Source organism: Pungitius pungitius, chromosome 5 (genome assembly GCF_949316345.1).
Source record: "Pungitius pungitius chromosome 5, fPunPun2.1, whole genome shotgun sequence".
NCBI lineage: Eukaryota > Metazoa > Chordata > Actinopteri > Perciformes > Gasterosteidae > Pungitius > Pungitius pungitius.
The window spans coordinates 17,765,408-17,786,548 of record NC_084904.1 but is presented as its reverse complement, the minus strand read 5'-3'; the positions used below and the strand labels follow the sequence as shown (position 1 = coordinate 17,786,548).

Here is a 21,141-nt window from a genome sequence, read left to right as displayed (position 1 = left end):
TGTTGAATAAGTGATGAATTATGTAACAGTGTTCTGGGGACTTGGAGAGATACTCATTGCGACAATTATAATTAGAAAAGTCCTTAAGTTGCAGTATGAATTTTGGATGCTATGACGGGGAAGAATATCAAAACAGTTTCCACATTTTTTTTAATGATATCAGAAAGATATTCAGCCCCTGATTTAACAAGCTAATTCAGCTACAGAATTGTCATTTTTTTCTTGGAATTATATATACTTTATTTACAAAGTGATGACATGGTTAGTCACTTCCCAGCTTGTTTCTGAAATGAAAAAAACAGTCAAATAGAGCGAGCACGGCACATTTGTAGACAGATTTACACAATATAAAATAGCAATTAATAACAAAATGATACGACACAGCGGTATATCTGTTTGGAGGAAATGTACAGTAATCTCCAAAATCGAGGTAGAAAAAGCACGCAACTGCTGGACTGGTAACATTTGTCACAGGTTCAGAGAGTTGATGAGAGAGATGTCGGGAAGGAAATGACCACTTCAGGATTCAAAATGAAGACAGAAACCCTGGTGACACACAGAGGTGCAGGAGAGAGTCGAGAATATGGAAAATGCAAAGTTGAAATGTTCTAGTTCCATGTAATGAACCAATAGTGTTGGCTCCCAAATGGGGGATTATTACAAGAGTGAGAATGTCCACACAATCATCGTGTCAGACATGTATTGAGTTCACTTTGAATTTAGGTGTGCGATATTGGATTTGGGTGAGATATAAAAAACACCTCTGCCTTTCATTGCAGAATCTCATCATGATTTACGTATACAGTGGCAGGTAAAACACATGTTTCATGCAGACACTAAGCATACTACTCTCAGTGTATTATTTTTATCGACAAGTACTGAAATATCCGGAATGGGAATTTTAAACATTTGTGAGATATTTAAGGGGCTCCCGTCAAATTTAGTGCGAGGACCGAATTGAAAAGTATGGCTGAAGATAAGGTGATATAAATAATATTACAAAAATGGCACAAAGCACAATGAAATCTCAAGTATCAAAGCGTTCACTTTTTGTGTTCATATTTTCTAAAGACACTGTGCAACACAACAAATGTTCAATTTTGTAAATATACAAATATCGGTTCACTTTCTGTTCCCCCTGAAAGCCCCACGATGGTTGGTTGTGTTTATTTTCTTTGTCACTACATTATCCTTCCGTGAATCCATTGCCAGGACGGACCTGTGGCATACGCACAAAAAAGACTCAAATAGCCCATCAAGTACGCTCTGTGCTTCTCTTTCCCCGAAATAGAATGAGTGAGCCACACTCCAGATTGTGTGACTGTGCCAACAATCACTGAGCCCACATTCTGCCAGTCCCGTCTTGCGGGCTACGCGCCGCCCCGCCAGCACCATGTGCGCGGCCACCGGCCCGCCACACCCCACCTTGTGAGGGTTCTGTACGTATCCAGCCAACGAACCCGCTGCTCTAGACCTTCAGGGCCTCGTGCACGCCCACGGCGGACAGCCTGCGGTTGATGTTGCGATAGCGACAGCGCAGAAGGTCGCGGTAAGTGGAGCGCAGGTCTCGGTTGAAGAAGGCGTAGATGAAGGGGTTCATCAAGGAGTTGGCGTAGCCCAGCCAGAGCAGCGTGCGCTCCAGCCAGATGGGCACGCAGCTGCACTCCACCCCGCAGATGAAGGGCCTGGCAGTGGACAGGATGAAGAACGGCAGCCAGCACACGGAAAAGACGCCCACGATCACCCCCAGCGTCGTCGCCGCCTTCTGCTCCCGCTTGAAGATGGAGATGTTCCTGCGCTCGCGGTTCAGCAGGCGGGACAGGGCCGCGCACTCCTCCGCCACGCCGGGCGGCTTGAGGCCCTGCATCCGCAGCGCCTCGTTGGACACGGTTTCCAGGCGCTCGCGGCGCAAGAGGTCGGTGAAGCGGTGCTTGGCGCCGCTCTTGCGAGCCGCCTTGAATATCTTGTAGTACATGACCAGCATGACCAGCATCGGGATGTAGAAGGCTACGGCTGTGGAATAGATGGTGTAGCCGAAGTCCTGGCTAATGAGGCACACGCCGGCCGTGTGGACGTTTTTGGCCCAGCCGCAGAAAGGCGGCAGGGTGATGGACGCTGACACCAGCCACACTCCCAAGATCATCTTTGCCATTAGCTGACCGTTCTGCCGGGCCGGGTAGGTGAGGGGCCGCGTTATCCCCAGATATCTGGGGGGGGGGGGGGGGAAAGGATACAAAAGCATTATCAGTACCAACCAAAACAAAAAACCATTGAGTAGCTCGCACACCGAGGATAATTCTCACATACGATGCACCCAGACATAGTGCTGAATTACAGAAAACTGCAGCATCAAATACATGTCCCCTTTCTTTTTGGAGGTGGGGGGGGGGGAGTCCTTTGGGTGCTTTGTGGAAGCCTAGCAGGTTGAGAGGGAGCTCTCAATCAAAGGGCAGCTAGCTAGTCTCAAATAACTGCTAGAAGTATAAGAGAAATAAACATAGTGAGTGAAAGGCTTGAATTTGTAAAAAAAAAAAAAAAGAAGAAAAACGGGTGGACAGCCACTATTCCCACAAAATGATCAATCTGTAAGCACATCTCAAAGTGTTTTTGCTGTAATCCCACGGCCTTCATCAGCAGCGAACGCGTCAGTGATGGCAGCTGTATATTTGACACTCCTGGCTGTTTTTCTGTTTTCTGTTTCCATCATAAATCTCCAGCTTAAAAGCTTTCGGGGGGACTGGCCAATTTGTTACGTTGCTTATCAGTGATACGATGCTATCAGCCCTGTGTTGAGCTCACAGGACGTCTCACTGCATGAACGGCTGTTAGATGTATAGTTTACATGGCTTGAAGTCCAATCCCACACTGGATGAAAGCCATGTGACTGCGTAATGCACACGGTTTTGTTAACAAACAATAACACGAAGTGCAAGTTGTATTGATCTAAATCAGAAACAACAGGAAAGGACAGTAATGTTACAACTGCACAGAGCTAAGAGCATTTGATTTGATTCCCGCTGCACCTCCCCCACCCCCCCACACCCACCCCCACCACTCACACATCTGACACAGAGCGGATGTTTTTTAATCAGCTTAAAAAGCTACACAGAGTCACAGTCTTTTTTTTTCTTCCCGCTGGACCATATGTATAATTTGCTGGTGACTTGTGTCATGTGACCATGTCACTCATATCAGAATATGTTTTGCCACGGAGAGTGAAACATCATTTTGTCGCCCGTGGCAGCTTCAGTAAACAAGTGAGACACAAGAGGGGAAAGAAAGCCAAATACGCATGACTCATTTTCATAGATGGTGCATTTGATATAAGGAACATCACATATCAGACGCCTTGACAATTTCTTTGTTGTTCCCATTCAAACCCTCACACACACTATTTCTGGGTCCTTCTCACAGATCCCTTGGCTCAGATTAGCTTGGCTCACTGAATATTGCAGAACAACTACTCCTTCTAACCACTGCCGTGCCTAGTTAACACCCCTCACTTAAAAGGTACTTTACAGGAAGGCTGAACATATCCAAGCGAGCAATGTCAGAAAAAATTGGAGGAAGATCCTAAGATGGGTACTCCATGCTGTGGGAATTCTTAGGAATACGTAATGGAAACACAGCAATGCAACACTCCTCGCTGAATGCTTTATTCAATAATGAGGAAAGCTCTTTTGGAGCTTATTTGCAGTTATCTTTGTGAGTCCGCAGGGCGGAGGGGCAGCTCTGCACAATCCTCTGACTCATCCTCAGTCCTTTAGAAAGTGGTTGAAGAAAAAAAAAAACTCTCACCGTGCTTTGGTGACAAACAACTGCCAGGTTGAATAAGACAGCATCCATTTTAACGCTTAATTACACAGCCCCTGCTTGTGGTTAGCAGGATGAGTTGATGCAAACATCGGACCACCGGTTAGTTTTACCGTGTTCATTTTGACAATAAGGGAATTAAACTCTCGTGATCCCAGAGAGCCAGTGACATAAGGGCAGCACACATTAATATATGAAAGGTATATAAAAAGGAACCAATCAAAATCAAGTTTATTCAACCAACAATACCAATTAAACCCATACAAATGTGCAATATAATATTGACTTTCTTTTAGGTCAGCAGAACAAAAACAGAACTACAAAATTGGGTGATAATTCTCAGGTTTCATCAGAACACGCAACCCCTCTCACCTTTAATCTATTGTTAACAGTAATATGTATTATAGCAGCTTAACATATTTTCTTAGCACAGTATCTGCAATGAGCAACTTGCTGGAGTCAAATGCAAAAATAAATATGGAATATATATAGCGTATTTATTGTGCATATTGAAAACCAACATGGGACACCTCACATCTCAGAGGAACCACACCACCTTGCAAAAGAAAACAGATTATAATCACTTCCCAGAACACACCACACACTGAACACTGGCAGTGAAACACATGGGCGTTTTTTGTTTTTTTTTCATATCTCTGGAGGATTTGGGACATATTCACAGTCCCAGAAGCCCAAGGGGATTAACCCGCCACTGACAAACAGTGTGCTCAAGCTAATGCAGATCCCCCTTACTTACGCCAGGCTACCAGCTAGGTCGGTAAAGTGCACTATTTTCTCTGCTGAAACACTGAAAGCTGCAACGGTGTGCAACAGTCATCAGTCATGAGGGGTCAGAATTCCTGTGTCACATAGTCAGGTTGCAATCCATAATGAGCCTATGAAAAAGTGTTTCCCCTTTTAGGCAAATGTGATTTATTGCAGTCTATCTGTATGAGTAAGTTGTGCACAGTGATGTGAAAACATTGCTTGTAATCAGAGCATTTTATTGAACATTTTATTGAGCAGCTCATCTGCTTTTCTAGCCATAAGTCAGTAGTGTGTATTCACTGTGTTCATGCTCCCAATCCCTTTTTTTACTGAAGTTATGGGGTAGAATGTTCCAGTTATACCAACCTCAATAACTATAGTCACATAAGGGATCTTTGGGTAAAGGAAATAATGAACAAAAAATTCAGTGTTTATTCCAACAAGAATATCACCACGCAGTATTTATTCTGAGTTGACCCAGACTGAAGAGGATCAAATCCGTCTAGAGAGAGTTCTGGGATTTTACTCTCAACATCAGACAACAGCGTCAGTCCTCCAGGAATGCTTCAGCTCTCATAATCTATTTGAGGATACTCCATTCGACAGAAATTGAGTTGCTTCTCTCGCGGAGCACATCGCAGAGCTGTTACTTCCTCCTCAAAAGGGAAAGCGAAGGAGTAATTCCATCTGTTTCATACACCACACAGGAATACGAAACCCACCGTATTCCTTTTAGATCAAACTAACTTGCCCTGGTTTGAGTCAGGATCTGTTTCTGGTTCTCTGAATTCTGCTTTATTTACGCTTTGATGAGTAAAATATTAGCTGTAGTCTGAAAGAAGAAATCAGTAATAAGTGCTTAAATAAGCCAAACTGAGTCATCCTAAAGACATACTTCCTCCCTCGTATGTTTCTGTTACGTTAAGTCACAGAACTACCGGCTTACGTCAGACAGAGAAAAACTGCTGGCATTTGTTTTACGTGGAGGAACATGGTTTGGAACTGACACGACAAAAGTGTTAACCAGAAAGTGAGTAGGTCGAAACCGTCTTCTCTTTAAGAACCTACACTATGCTCAATAAATATCTTTTGATGAAAACATATTTTTTGAGTGCCTGCAGAAGTGTTGGCATGTTAATCCCTGAGACATAAATTATATTAAAAGCATAAAATGTCAGTACACTCAAAATTTTACACATTTTCCGATTCATCTTTATGCCAAGCCTCACCCTTGGTGAATTCTGAAAATAGCGGCTAATTGCCTTATTACTCGTTAACTACTCCTGCTTTGCTCCAGTTGCAGGTTGTTAGGGAGACGTAATGCTGTATGGGCTCCCTTCTGGTTTCTGTAAAACTAAAGCACAGATTGCCATTAAAACTCTTTTTTAGTTTGTTAAATTAAATGATGATATTTTTGAGTTAATCCGGCTGGTCCAATGGTGGATTTTGATGGCAATACGGACAATAAAAAACAGCTTCTTTGAGATTCATGTCTGATACAAAATCATCTTTATGGGTTATCTATATAATTGAATTATTTCGATCGTCCGAGGATAGCGCACCTTGCAACCATTTTAAAACGATCACAAGCTATTTACAGAAATATTGTGGAAACAAAGCTTCCACCGATCTGACTTAGAGTCCCGACGCCTTTATGACGTCTGTTTCACTTCCCCCTAATTGGTGCAAAGCAGTTTGTGGATATTTTATGGCCTGTCCTTATCAGGTGTTTACTGGCTCTCACAGCGATAGAGACAATGGGCAGCTATTAGTGTCACTATGATAAGTGGATTCACCTTAAAACAGCCAGCGTGTCCATCTCTGTCAGAGCAAGGTGTCCTTGGATGAAACAGCAAATACTCTATACAGGCTCTACAGAATAGATTCATGAGAATAGGGTCATACAATGGAAAAGAGTGGAAACTAAAAAGCTACGCAATAAATAAGAATGACAAGGTACTTCGGTTAAGCCACAGATGAGCAGAGAAACAATCAAAACTTTGTTGAGCAGATCAACCGCCTTCAAAGTAGCGCAGAGAGGTGACCTGACAGTGGGGCGGACTGGCAATGAACTAGTTTAATTAACACGTCGTCCTTCCACAACAGAAGGTTAAAGAGCTCTTACCTGCCACACTGTGGACGTTCTGAAAGCCTGCCAAGATAGTGAGGGCTGACACAGACAAATTATTAACTGTGATAGATCATTTGAGCAGCTTTCATCGTTTGACCCCTGCGGGGCACCATCGTCGTAGAACAATGCAGGAGAAATAAACAACATCTCATGAAAGACGCTGATGTACAACAAAACAAGGATTGAAATGTTAGCTGTCGTCCTATGTATTCAATCTTTCTATATCTACAGTATTTGTGTGTATACGTGTGTTTGCGTGTGTGTTGCCCAAACGGAATAGGGATGTTTGTCTTAGGTTCAAAAGAGAAAGAAAACACAATTCCCATCACACACATTATTCAGTTTTTCTGTTTTCAGGCTCATTTTACGGACTCCCTTTCCCAGCGGACCCTGACAGCATCATCTGGCCCTGATCTTACACAGATGTTTTTTTAAACCTCTTCGTTGGGATAATGGCAGCTTCGCAGAGCTCGCGGTTACAGCCCTGAAGATACTTCAAAAGCACTCACAGTCTGTCTCTTTATCTGTGATCCATAGCTTGACCAAACTGAGTTAGTATCGTCCATTTTTCTGTAGCACAAAGTAATCTCATGGTCAGACTCACTGAAGATAAGGGTTATGATGTAAGATGTTTACGTAGACAATTATAGGGCTCTCATTCCATTGTTGCTGAAAGGACACAATACGCTGAAATAAAAAGATTTTTATCTTTCCTTTTCTTACTCTGAAATCACTTTTATTTACACGCTATTTGCGATGAAAATTTTATCAGCATCTTTAAGTCATGAAATGTTTTTTTTATCTCTTTGAGCAACCCTTCTGCTAGAAATAATATATCATGCAATCTCGTCAGCTAAATTGCATTGGTGCTACATTAGTGAATGGATCACAACATTTATCTACTATGGAGCAAAGTGCAGGACTTTGAGTTCAGAGTCCGGGTTTGCTTCCTGAGTCCCATCTATCGTCAGGTTTAGGCATTAAAAGAACGTTACTCCTGTTTCCAGGTCTTCTGTATCAAGCGACGACCACGACCTCTCACTCTCATATCTTATATTTTCCTTGTACTTAATATTCTGTACCAGAAGCTAATTAGGAACAACCTTAATTTGCAAGGCCTTGTCTATAAATAACTTATTATGTAAGCAACAACAAATTTACATTTGCATAAATAACAAAATCGCTTTCATATTTTGACCAGCAGTGTCAAACAAATATTTTAGAGACATACCTCGTGTTTGTGGTCTCTTGGGTGGTGGTCTATCATTAATGTTTTTTAGTATGAGACAATTTAAGAATAGTTTTCCGTATCTGCTACTTTTACATTCTGAATGGATTCTTGCATGCACATTGTTTTGCTTCCGGTCGATCCTTTAATGCACTTTCATCACCGTGGCAGCCATGGTGACCAGCTTTGTGCTACAAAGCCTCCATAGAACTCTCTTTTTACCAGGAAAATTGAATTTGTGCTTTTATATTCATCCCACTGCCTCAGTAAGGTACGTTCCAGAGGAATGTTTCGTTTTTTGCAAGCAATATGGTAAGTGGAGTGCTAATATTTCCCACCGAATTGTACATTTACTATGGTCAGCATTCCTCTAGCAGACCCAACTTTGCAAACTAATTTATTAAGATCCCAAACCGCTCACTCAAATATGAATGAGTGTGCTATCTCTCTCTCTTCATTATTTTACAATGACTCTCTGTTAGTGTAAGTTGAATAAATATGTGCCATCTTCTTCTTCTCTTTTTCCTGTCATGATGATGTGTCCCCACATCTTAGTCACCTTCCCTTTGGTTCTGTCACAGAGGGACACTTGTCCTCTCAAAGGACACTTTGAAAATTGAATATACTTAGAGGTGATCTCAGATGTTGAGGATCTAATTCCCCGTTCCTTCCATTTTACTTTTGACCTTTCAGAAGAAAAATAAAACTTGTTGGTTACCAAGGATACCACAGGCAGCTCCTTTCTACGCTGACTCTCTTTCCTCCAAAATGGCATCTAGCCAGCAGTTAGTGTAGCTGAAGTAGCTGTAGTAGCTGTGCGGCCCGATTATATGTCATCATTTTGTGTCTCTTAAAATAGAAAAGGACAGCGAGGAGGAGTTGTATCTAACTGGTTCCCGAGTCACGAGACACTGCTATGTAACATGAAGGCCAGCGTTGAAGACGTTTTCTCCTCCTTGTATTCTCTTTCTGACCTTTTATGTGTGGGAGATGAAAATATCAAAGATAGATAAAAGCTCAGCTCAAGGCGAGAGAATACTATATTATTATATGTCTATATATATTATACCTACATTCTTGTTAAATGATATCATTATGATTGCTTCACCTTGTGCAAACACAGTCAAATAGGATTTTCTCACACATTACAATTACAAGGTTCAATTGTGTTGTTTATCTCCTGGGAATTTTTGTCATTATTTTCAAATACGAAATTTCCACTTCTTGTACAATCCTGTACAAACAAACGCAAATTCCAGATTGAACCTGTGCTCTTCATGGATAGTAAGTTTCACGACAATGAAATTCACTCCTCATCCAACCCTCAGCCCACTATTAACCTCTATAATCTTTTTTAAACGAGTTCAGTGTTGGGTTTTCATTTGTGTGTTCTCCACTTCTGGAGATTTGAGCATTACTTCCCACCCACAACTGCAAAGGAAGGAATATGCGACCTGCAGATGCAAATGACAGTAGTCTTAAAAGTATGTTAGAGACAGAGACTCAACTAAAATCAAGACAGAATATTGCTACAAACGCACTGAAAATCCTGCATCCATTTTAAAGAGACTATCTTTGTGAATCGGGGGCTCCTGCAGCCATAGCAAGCAAAGCAGAATTACGCAGTAAACTTGAAATAAGGAACTGTTATTGTTCCTGATTACTCATCGATGGCACCTCTCCTTTTTATGCACAACACGAATTCTACTAAATATGGTCTTATACCAGATTGGTCCGTGGTGCAAAAAGTTGTTTTTTTTCTTTTAGATGAAACAAATGAGAGAATACAGTGGAAATACTCTTAATAAACTTGCTGACTTACTGTTTTTCAGAATGCGAAAGTGAATTGTATGTAATTTGATTCTGCACTAGGTGATACGCATCAGAACATGCGATTAAATGGAGATAGAATCCACTGAACACAGTGTGCATTACCCGAAGCCAACTCTGGCTGATGACAGGAATATTCATTACAAGAGCAATTTCACCGCTGTTTATCTCGCCGCGCAGCAGTAACACAGAGAGCAAAACTCCGTTGTTAGGTCTCCTTTGACTGGCAAAGCACATTTACAGTTGGTGTACAGTATCAGGCGTATACATTCACAGGATTCATCTTCACGCAGACTAATTGGAAAAATAAACAAACAAAATACCATTACGGGTGAGCAAGCACAGCTGTGACAACCAGATAATAATACTGATCTGGTGAATTAAAGGTCACTGATGTGTCAGTTCAAAGCAGTGCACAAAATGATGAGGTAGAAATAGTCAATCATGTCAAACAGCGCGATGAGCTTAATGTAGACGGAATAAATGAAGCTTTACCATTTCTAAGAGGTTCAGTAGAGCTGAATAAAAGGTGTCTGAAATTGACACAACAATGTAAATACACTACACCTTCTTCGTCTCACTGGGACTAATTCTGTGTACATACTCACACACACACACACATTTCACCCAAACTGCCAAATGGCTCTAAGCTACCAAGCTAATTAATTATTAGCCATGCTAGCTGCGTGTCTCAAAGGATGGCGATGACGGCCGGTCGTCCACTTTGGTCCAGACTGAAATATTCCAACAACTGTTGGATGGATTGCTTTCTTACTGACTTGATTGATCCCCTGACTTCTGATTTACTACCACCAACAGGTCAAAGTTCTCCGGGGAAATATTGTAAATCTAATTGAGACAATGGACATATATGAAGTGATGGGTCAGTGAGTGAAATACGGGGCAATTAATTAATGGCTACATGTCTAAAGGGATTTGTTTTATGAGCTGTATAGCAGTACACACTCAAATAGAAGCACCTAAACTGTATTCCCCCCCTAAAGATGAATACACATAGATGCAAAAAAGGTCACTAATTTAAGTTCAACTGTAGTGTATGAGGTATTTTCCCACAGTCAATGTATTGTGTGCATTTTGTGTATGTTATATTTAGAATATTTTAGCAGGTTTACCTTGCCATGAGACAGCTATAAACTCGAGGGTATCTGAACATGCTAAGTATGATTCCTTGAAAGCCACCATACTCCATTTTTCATACTGATTAGGGATAGGTACACCACCCGGTTTAAAACATTGAAACCCTTTAACTTTCCTTAGTTATTGTGTGCAGGAGCATTTATGCAAGATTCGGAGGACAGTATATATATTTATTATCAGTTCATGTTTGCCGTTGAACTAAATGCCAAAAGCTAAGTTGCACTTTCTGGAAGAGAAGCAATATGCTTAACGTTCAAGGCGCATTATCTGCAATCCACAGTGTGGTGTGTTTGCAGCCTCTCAGCTCCATCAACATGAAACTCATTATCTCACTACTTGGTAAATGCTTGTTGGCCCTTTGTTCAATCACGAAGAATAATGGACCCCACCTTTGTTATGCCAAACACAAAGCTTGATTTATGCCATGGTAAAGTCACTCAGCATTTTCCCCTGATTTTCTTCCTGTCCTCAGTGATTGCTGGGTAAATAGGGGAATACCCAAATAACACCCAGATGTGTATCCGTGGACCTGTTGGTAATCCATCATCTTCTAATTGCACGTGAAAGTGCAACGTACCTATACTGCTGCTGACAGATGAAAATTTGATCCCTCAAGGGCTTCTTACAGTTTTCATCAACCCTGCGTTCATAAAACTCCCACAAAACATCAATAACTGCGTGTGATTTTAGTTCAAGGAAGGAATACAGAAACATCCTATCGGGGTCAGATGTTTTTTTTACAAAATTATCCTTAAAAAATAAATGCATGAAAGCCCAAAACAACCCCCTTTGTAACTTAATTTAAATTTTATTTCAGTCTTTGATCCATCAATACTACTATTCAAATATGATGCATAGCTGGATGGGGTTCAAGAGTTCACTGATTAGTTACGTGGACAAGTCTGATTTAAGTGGCTCCCTACAGAGACCAATACATTTATAAAAATAAATAAAATCACAGACTTTGTATCAGCGAAAAAGACCAATAACAAAGTCAAAAGACAAAACGCAAACGACTCGTCATTCATCTCAACCCCCTTTAGCTCCATTCCAAAGCGTACCACCTTATTTGACCACATGATCGGTGGACAATTTGTCTCTCACTTCCTGGGCTTCTGTAAAAGAAGTCAAACGGACAGTCAAACTGCGGTTGACAGTACAACTTGCCAAAAGCCTTCTATAAGCATTTTTTATTTAATGCTGGTTTGAAATGTTTTCAGAGACAGCTGTTTTGCCCCAGAAAAAGTCCTTGTTTACATGATGTGGGCGGTGGATTTGAACCTGAAATACTTTTTCCTCTTGAAAGATGAGAGAAGTTTGTCTGCTCTGTATGAAACAAGCTGTAATGGCTTTAAACATTAAATGTGTCCCCTTGTAGACTCTTGTGGTTTCTAAATCCTAACCCCGAGTACTCTCTGTAAACTGGTTGTGATAATAAAGAATGCAGTGTAACGTCCTATTTAGCTCCACAAACAGAACGTCTGTCCCGATTTAGCATTCCTTCACAAGTATGAACTTTCTTTGATCCGAACACTTTGGCCTAGGAGGAGTGTTCCAGCCCTGTGCCTCTCAGGAAAGGTGGCCCGACAAGTGGGAAGTGAATAGGGCCCGAGAGAGTGGAGCTTAGGCGTCACATCACATTACCTGAGGACGCGTCAGCTGGGTGAAGTCATCTGCGTCCTGTGCTGCGGGTGGATGTTCCCCAGTCGCACAAACCAAGCGCTGCCTCTCCTGGGAGGAACTCGCTCACCGACCTCTCATATATTCGGATGTGGAAAGGGGGTCGATGCTGGAGCTGTGTGTAAACTTGGCTCATCACTGACACACCAGTGTGCAGAAAGCATGCAAAGGCTGATGCTAATTCTGCTGCCATCTAAGGGTCCCTTCTGATTTCCTGCCTCAAATCCCTTGCAGAAGCTTAAGGGTGTGATCATACCTACACCGGATTTTCTTTGAGTTGGAATTTTGTTGGAAAAGTTTGCATTACTGCATTACTGCAGCAATGTGATATTCTTTCTTAGCCTGCATCACATCCATCTTCCAAAAGTTCACTGATACATTGATTTTACAATTCAACTACTGCATGTCTCTGTATGCTATACAAAGTTTCTCCATTGCTTTAGCGCTGTCTTTTCTTAGACATGTGGGAATCTAAAGAAAAGGATGGCCTTCTCATCCCACTGTTGTAAATAAATCATTCATATTTGACTTTTGAATTATTCAACGCACAGTATATTACTCTCTGTGAAGGTGAAAAACTGAGTGTAGCCATAAGAGATCCTAACTTTCAAGAGATGTGGTCACAAAAGTGGCTAAGCCCAGCTGAAATTGCGTGCTGGGTAACATTGTGAAAGAGCAGACTCACATTAATCTGTAGATTCTTCTTTATACTTGCGCGCGCTGAGACTGGACTCTTCTGCTGTGGCTGGCTCAGGCTGCTGTGTCTCAGGTTCAATTTGCAGTGTTGAATCTCCAGGTGAAGACCCATGAGGTGCTGAATGTGTACTCATCCATAAGGCGGCCTTTGACAGCCATAAATTCACATTATCACAGACCGTATAAAATCAATACCACCAAAGAGTTTTCTGTAGTTATTTTTGATGTGACCCAGACCAAAAGATGGGTAACCTTTTCTTGAAATCATTCATATAGTAGATTATTTGTCTAGCATACCGCTGGGGTGGGGTGGGGGGGTTTAACATTGAGTTTGACAAATGTATGGTTATTTTGTTTATTATGTAAGTGAAATACAACTCTGAAATACAATAATCTTTTACAAAATGTATCAAACAATTAACCAAACATGTCTGTTGAGACATGTTTGGTTCATGTTTCACATCCTGTTGTAAATCAACGAGAAAGACTGTTGATATGACTATTGTATGAATGTCATGATTTAACTTGACTTCAATTTGCTTACTAAGATTAAAACATTCACACTACATGTTCTTCTCTGGTTATATAATTTATTCACAATTTCTGAATTTACTGCATTACATCATGAAATGCACTGATGCAGATAAGATGCAGAAATGTGATAAGATGCAGGAATTGATTCACAGCATCTAATATTGTATTGCATAGTGGGCCTGTATTCGCTCCACTAGATTATTCAGGGTAAAACCAAAGTGAAAATATTATTTCCCACATGTATTCCTAGGAGAGATATTAAGTATTTTCTTACTGAACCACTGTCACTGACTGCAAAGAGAGGATGAATAGTATTTTAAAGTCTTTAAACATTTGTTCAAATACTTGGAATATCTTTGAAATGCTCCAAAAAAACACGACTGAAAGTGCAAATTGAGTAATAATATAGTAAGACTGTCGAATTACACCAAAGCTGGATTAACAACTGGGCAAAGTGCACAACCGCTCCAGGTTCCCAGTACTGTGTTTAAGGTTCTTGTTAGTTTGGTTAATTCCTTGTGTTTGAAAGAGGCTTTTTTTAGGCTATTGTTGGGCATTGTTCAGTGTACTCGTGCAATGAGTAACTACTTGCTTTGAATAAGGTCTTCTTTGGCTTTAAATGGAGCTTTTTAAAGGTGAAAGGGCATAAATACAAAAGTGTTTCCCAGGCATAGGAGCTCTAACAAACATATACTGTCCACTTGCAATATGGGAAATGTTTTTAAGGTTCGAACAGTGCTGCATCCACTTGAATCATTCTTTAAATATATGCTTTGTCCTCCAACTTTGGTGGTTGTATCAAAATGTAGTGTTAAATCTTCATAGATTTTGTTTAAATTGTTTAAGCACACAACTAATCTTTAACCTAGAAGCCCACGTGTATTTGTACGACGCTCAATTGCGATGATTCATTTCAGAGATATTGATTTCCCACAGGATGACAGAGGCTTATATTGAAGCCTGTCACGTTCCTGTCAAGTTTCTGTAAGAATTTCCTTCTTCTTGCAAAGATCATCACATGAATCGGTCCCATAAACTAGGGACCACTACACTGGCAGATACATTCATGTAGCTGTGAGAGATAAACATGTTTCTTCAGCGGAGCACCTGGTTTTCGGGGACTTTTGTAGCCCCAACAAACAACCCTGCCCAATCCTGGGCCTCATTTGAAACTCTCCCTTCTGTTCTGCCGAAATTCTACATCGCATGTCCTTGGGAATCCAAAATGACAACCAGTTAAACGTAATTACAGTAAATCATGTGTCTGATTGGCAATTACCATTGTAAATGAATTATCTCTAAGAACCCAATTGTGAATCATGTACCGAACACGTTTTGTTTAATCAAAACAAGAGATCAGCTCAAACCGTTTTACAGAGCTGTCTGTACAGCTCAAGTGTCAAAATAACCCTAAAACCACATTTGGTTTCAAACACACAGCAGGAGATCGTGGATTGAGTCCTCTAGAATGATATATGGGTCGATGGTTGCGCACACCTTGATTTCATGGTACGAGATTTAATCGACTCATCCTTTCATCAGCCAAAAACCCATTCATAGCTCTGTCAATCATGCTGTAATCCCAGATCGGCATCTTTCCAGTTCCTCCCATAACATCATTAGCTCTTCAGGCTTACTTAAGTCCGTCAGCGAATCCTCAAGCAGGAAGCATTCATACTTCTGGGTGTAATGCTCTGACTCTGTCTTCATTATGTTCACCGAGGACAACGGCACCATTCATTTGACTTAATTTAATTGTGTCTTAGTGGGAGCAGTGCATGTCACGTCCGTCACATGCGTCACTGCTGTCGTATATACCTGCGTGGATCTTGATAGGTGGGATGAGTGCTTACTTTCCCCATTCGCAATGTGGAATTCATTGCACATTACTGTCGAGGATTTGGAACGTTTCTTAAAATGCTGAATGCCAAACTGTTACAGCTCATATTTTCATATATCAGCAATGGAAGTTCTGATTTCTCTGAAGTGAACTTTGCCTTCACTTCAATTTGATTGATTTGCAAGATGTCCTTAACATAAAAAGATTATGTAAATCACTATAAAAGTCATCAGCTGTTAAGATGATAGGCTGATACTAAATGTGTAACTACAGGAAACACTGATTGCCATAATTAAGCGTGTTTTTCATTCATCACAGTCTGCTTATTGCTTTTCTGGTCCAGTAGATTAAATGTCAATCAACGTCATTAGGCCACCTCATTTGCACCTCTACTGTTCTTGCCCTCGGGGGTTTGGAGCCACATATAAACCAGGGTCGTGTCTCTGTGAAGGCAGCGCAGTGCATGCGTGAACGAACAGGGGTTCATTCTCAAAGCGGCTCCAGTCGCTAACTTTTGCTTAACTTACCTATCGACGCTGATCACGCACAGGGTCATGATGGAGGCAGTGCAGCACATTACATCCATGCCGATGAAGATGTTGCAGAACACCTCTCCGAAAAGCCACTTGCCCCCGGTCAGGTCCGTCACTATTACGAAAGGCATCACAACTATTGCCACGGAAAGGTCCGCGACTGCTAGAGATACCAGAAGGTAGTTTGAAGGTTGTCTCAGCTTCTTCACCACGCACACAGCGATCACCACCAGCGTGTTCCCCATCACCGTGACCGCCGTGATGATCGCCAACATCACCCCGATCAGGATCTTCTGCGGGTGCCCGAAATCCTGGAGCTGCTCCCCGCACGACTCGTTCCACATGGCTGTGGGACCGATGGTGACGAGGACGTCGTAGGGAAGCTGCAGAGTGCCATTGATAACTTCGGAAATGTCCTCCCTCTTGTTAAAAGTGAGCTCAATTTCCGAAGTATTGTACATCACGACAACTTTATCTCGTGAGGGATGCAAGGGACGCCTCGCCAGTGCACTCCATTTACGCGCATATTTGGATAATTGTGACCCGCTGTCGGCTGCTGTCCAGCGGTTTTGGTTCAAGGGAGCTGCAGCTGCACCGCATCGCAGCGGTCACCCAATGACTGGGGTTCTCGACTGGTTTCTATTTATCAATGATGCGTCTCGAGGGACGTTATGGCGTGCTCCATCGCGACGAGGAAAAAACGACTTTTACTCCAATGCAATGCAAAAAAAAAGTTCCAGAATATGAAAATAGCTGCCCACGAAGTGCTTATTTCCAGGTCGACTAAGAAGACCAATATCGACTCTTGGGGGAGCTGCGCTCCGGAAAACCACACCTGTCAACGTGACGCATGAGTTAGGGCGCACGGGCAACCGAGGGTTTCCTTCTTTCAATCCAATGTTTCTCAATCTAATGTCACTAGAATCCTACAAAATCCCACACAATATCCCCTTCACAGTATGCACGTCTATATATTTTAATAATATCTATGAATCACTGAGATAGATATTTGTTATGAATTCATATCATTCAGCGAGGGGTGAAAGAAAAAAACAAACAAATTTTCCCACATGCCTCTGGAATCTGAAAGAGAGACAGGAAATGAACCCGATGGCATTTTGCCAGTGCCTCCAGCCGAGATGAACTGCCTAAAAATAGACCATCTCACTCAACTATGCTTTTTCTCCCGTGCCGATGCTTTCCTTGGTGGCCTTGGCTCCTCAGAAGACAAAGCAAAAGAGAAAAACAGCTCAGCTGATCATCTTAGAAGACGGTGAGGACATGGGGAAGCTTCCCTGGATATAGGTTGCTTGCATCATCGTCCAGGCAGCAACAGCTGTGGTGTGTTTGTCCCCCTGGCTCCGAGGGGCCAGCGCTGTCTCCCACAATACCCTGCAGGCATCACCGCTCCTCTCCAAACCTCACACGCAATCAACCACAGCCTTGGCTTTTTAGTCGTCATTACCTGCACTCTGTCTGACAGACAGCTCAGTAATGATTGTCACATCCGATTAATGCCACTGACCACTGGCAGTTTCCGCCGGACCTTCTGCTGTCGAGGAAAGTTGGCTCTATTAGCTGTTATGAGATTACAGATGCAGTCACAGCAGGCGGGGTCATCTTTCCTGGCCGGAGAGCGTCTGAGGGCAAGTTTTCGGGACCTATGCAAATCAAGCTGTCAAGATGTCAGTGATTCTCTCAGCTCCTCCCAGGGGTTAAATAGCTATGGATTACACAGATTAAATCAGAAATTCTAATCAAACAGCCTCAAATTGTTCACCGTTAATGGATCTTTATCTTTGTGGAACCAACCACATAGACAGACATTCCCCCGTGGTCATTTTGCATCTCTGTGTGCTGGTTTGTTGTCTTTGTGGTGGTTGTTTTCAGTGTCTTTGTAGTCGTTTGACTGAGAGGCCGAGAGGCCCTCAATTCAGTTATGAGAATCTTGGAAATCTTGGACTTTAGTGCAACCATTTGGGGCAGTGGTTTGTCAAAAGTGAAAGCGTCATTTTAACCAATCAGAGGAAATTACCTCGAAATGCAAAACTTTTTTCGATCCCCTTGCAACCAAAACCCCCAGTTACAGATGTCAGGTTAATCTGCTTAAAAAAACAAGCTGAATTGTTAATCCATGTGACTTTTGCTCACATGCCTTCGATCTCTTCTAATTGGGCTGTCAGACCTTAATGAAACCAACATATTATGTAAATCTGTGCTTTCGCAGGAATGATACAGGCTGCCATCAAGTTTTACATTTTTACGTGGAATTAAAAACATGTGGACAGAGCCTTAAGGGCTTCATCAAAACATGCGGCATTAGAAATGTTTATTAATGCTGTTGACTATGTTGACTTGGAGTCCATCTTTGCCCCTGACGTGAACTGACATAATGTTCTCAGTCAGTCAGTTGAAGTCAAATGTCTACTAGATGTAGATTACAGCTGAAGACAGGTGTAGAGTGTCCCTCTTTGTGCCCTAGGAGGAGATAACATGGTTTATTTCATTTTTTGGACAGCAAATTGAGGATTTGCAAACATGACCTTAATAAGGTGACACATAAAGGCACAGAGCAGTAGCGTGGCGGCAAACGGCTAATTTATTGCAGCTATAACTAAAGGTCAGAGAGGAGACGCATAGAAAAACACATTTGAGAAGTACCTCACTACAGAAATGACCAGCGAACCACAGTCAAAGGGTTTGTTGTTTTTTTGCTAAGCTCAAAGGAAAGATCCAAAGGAAATAGTATTATAGAACCAGTGTTTTCTTTTATTCATATAATATAATTCATGTCACTTAAATTAGGTCACACTTAAAAATACAGCTAATCTCCATCAGAGTTGAACCCAATTGATAAGAAAGTGTCATTCTGAAACAGTAAAAGGATACTCACAGCTTTTATGTGTCTTCTTTTGAGTACAGACCAAAAAATCACCACCAAAGGATTTGAATGAAAGCAGCAAATTATTCATAACACGTATCACAGTGAATCAAGAAAGAAAGAGGTCATATGACTTTGTAGAAAATATATCTTTTAAATCCGAATAAATCCATTAGCAGAAATATTAGGTAAATTATATATTCATGTGGACCAAGAAAAGTTAAATTCCTATTTGCTAATTCCCATTTTAACATAAGTCCTTTATGCTCTGTGACATTAATGTTTCTTGGCTTTTCTTCGTTTCACATTTTCTATTATCAGCTGTTAGTAGCAGTTTCCATCACCATTAAAATACAAAAACTAGTTGAAAGGTAATTACATCAAGGGTTGTGTTCCATTTACCATTCTTTGTCAAAGCCCGTCATACTTTAGCGTTACTGCCAACGTGGTTGTGAGTCGCCTTGAACATGGAAAGTATACAGAGGCATCACCAGTTTACACTAATAGGTTGTTCTCTCTATCTTGGCATTCGAGGCCTCTGCTATTCATCCATGCACCACAGAGGACATATTGATACAATAATTAAGACATAGTATGTGTTTATATAAATGCATGCTGAACCTGGAAAGCACATCTACAAAAAGCCACATGAGTCACAAACACTTCAAAAACTCCTGTGGGTTCATTTTCAATAGCTTAACAGTTAGTGATTGCTGATTACCACAATTATAACTAAATTAAACCTTCTCAGTGAGGCATTTATTGAGCGCCACGTGAATAATGAGCCACAACATATTTACACATACTGACACCTTGCATTTTCTTTAACATAACAGATAAAACCAAGTCGTATTCTAATGTTGGTTCGTGGTTAAAAATTCATTTTAAAAGGTCAATTTGATTCTCATATTGGTGGCAGTTACCTCATTATGTCAATAGATGGCATTACAACCCTTATGGATAGAGAATAAACCTTTTTTATTTTTGCCGTTCATATGATGTTGTCCTTCAAGGACCAAGGATGAAATGGGATCCATTGAAGGCTGACTATTAAAATGGAGGAAAAAAAGCCATGTTCATCAGAACGCTAATAACCGTTTTCTCTTCAGCTCTTATTAAAAGTAGACTGCAAGAGAGTTCATCTTAAATGCTCCATCCCGTTTGGTAACTCCCCCAAAAAACACAGTAGCTAATATAAAAGGACCAAAGGAATGGTTACTCTCTGGAAGAGTGATTCATTTATTCTTAAAGAGACGTGGTGCGAGCACAAAATCATCACCTCAATACCTCTGGGAGCCCTTTTGTGATTATTTCTAAAGAGTTCAGGCTAATTGCCAATATTCCTGGCTGCTGACCTGAAAACCAAAGCCCCACGTGATTTTGGGCTTTTGGACTTTTGGAAAGAATGTTTGTCCGACTCCTTCAGCAACACGAATGAATGCAAGTGTGTCTTGAATAAAGCTTTGTAGTTATGTCGTGAAAGAAATTGATACTTTCAATTTATTACTAATTTATCTTGGAAGCCATGTATAGCTGTGATAAACACTGCAAATACAGAATGTTCTTGTCGGTAATGGTTTTCCCTGTGTCTTCGTTGCTTACAAAGACTTGTGTGGTGAGCGCTGCATCCCACATAAATCAGGCTCAATTATTGAAGATAAGATTTTTTTAATAGATTTATTGCCACCATATCGTAACGCCATATTATCCACCATCACCAAGCTGTAGAAAGATACTTTTTCCCTGGTGACCTGTTAGGCTTTAATTAGCCGACATCAGAAAAATATGTTTCTCCCGGGTTTGAGTGTATGAACTGTGTTAATGTGAAACACGTCATCCTGAATCATGCCACATAAAAAACGGCCAAATGCCAAAGGGCATTTGAAATTTTATGGTTTTAGAGTTTTTGCAAAATGTCAACTGGTTTTGCACATTACATCACCTCGATTGCAACTAAACTGTACCCCTTCAATACATACCATAGGTATTGTAAAGGACAACCAGGTCGTTGACATAGCCTCATTGTATGCCAGGTTATATACACATATT

The 21,141-nt window shown here is 41.3% G+C and overlaps 1 protein-coding gene across 1 annotated transcript; it reads right to left on the bottom strand.

Moving 5' to 3' along the window:
- Positions 1–1,381: 1,381 nt before the first annotated feature.
- htr7c (5-hydroxytryptamine (serotonin) receptor 7c) lies at positions 1,382–18,516 on the bottom strand. The gene is made up of 2 exons (XM_037483505.2): positions 16,206–18,516; positions 1,382–2,207 (listed from the first exon to the last, which is right to left on the bottom strand). The coding sequence occupies exons 1-2, from the start codon at positions 16,670–16,672 to the stop codon at positions 1,469–1,471; spliced, it is 1,206 nt and encodes a 401-aa protein (XP_037339402.1). The 5' UTR covers positions 16,673–18,516; the 3' UTR covers positions 1,382–1,468.
- Positions 18,517–21,141: the final 2,625 nt, after the last annotated feature.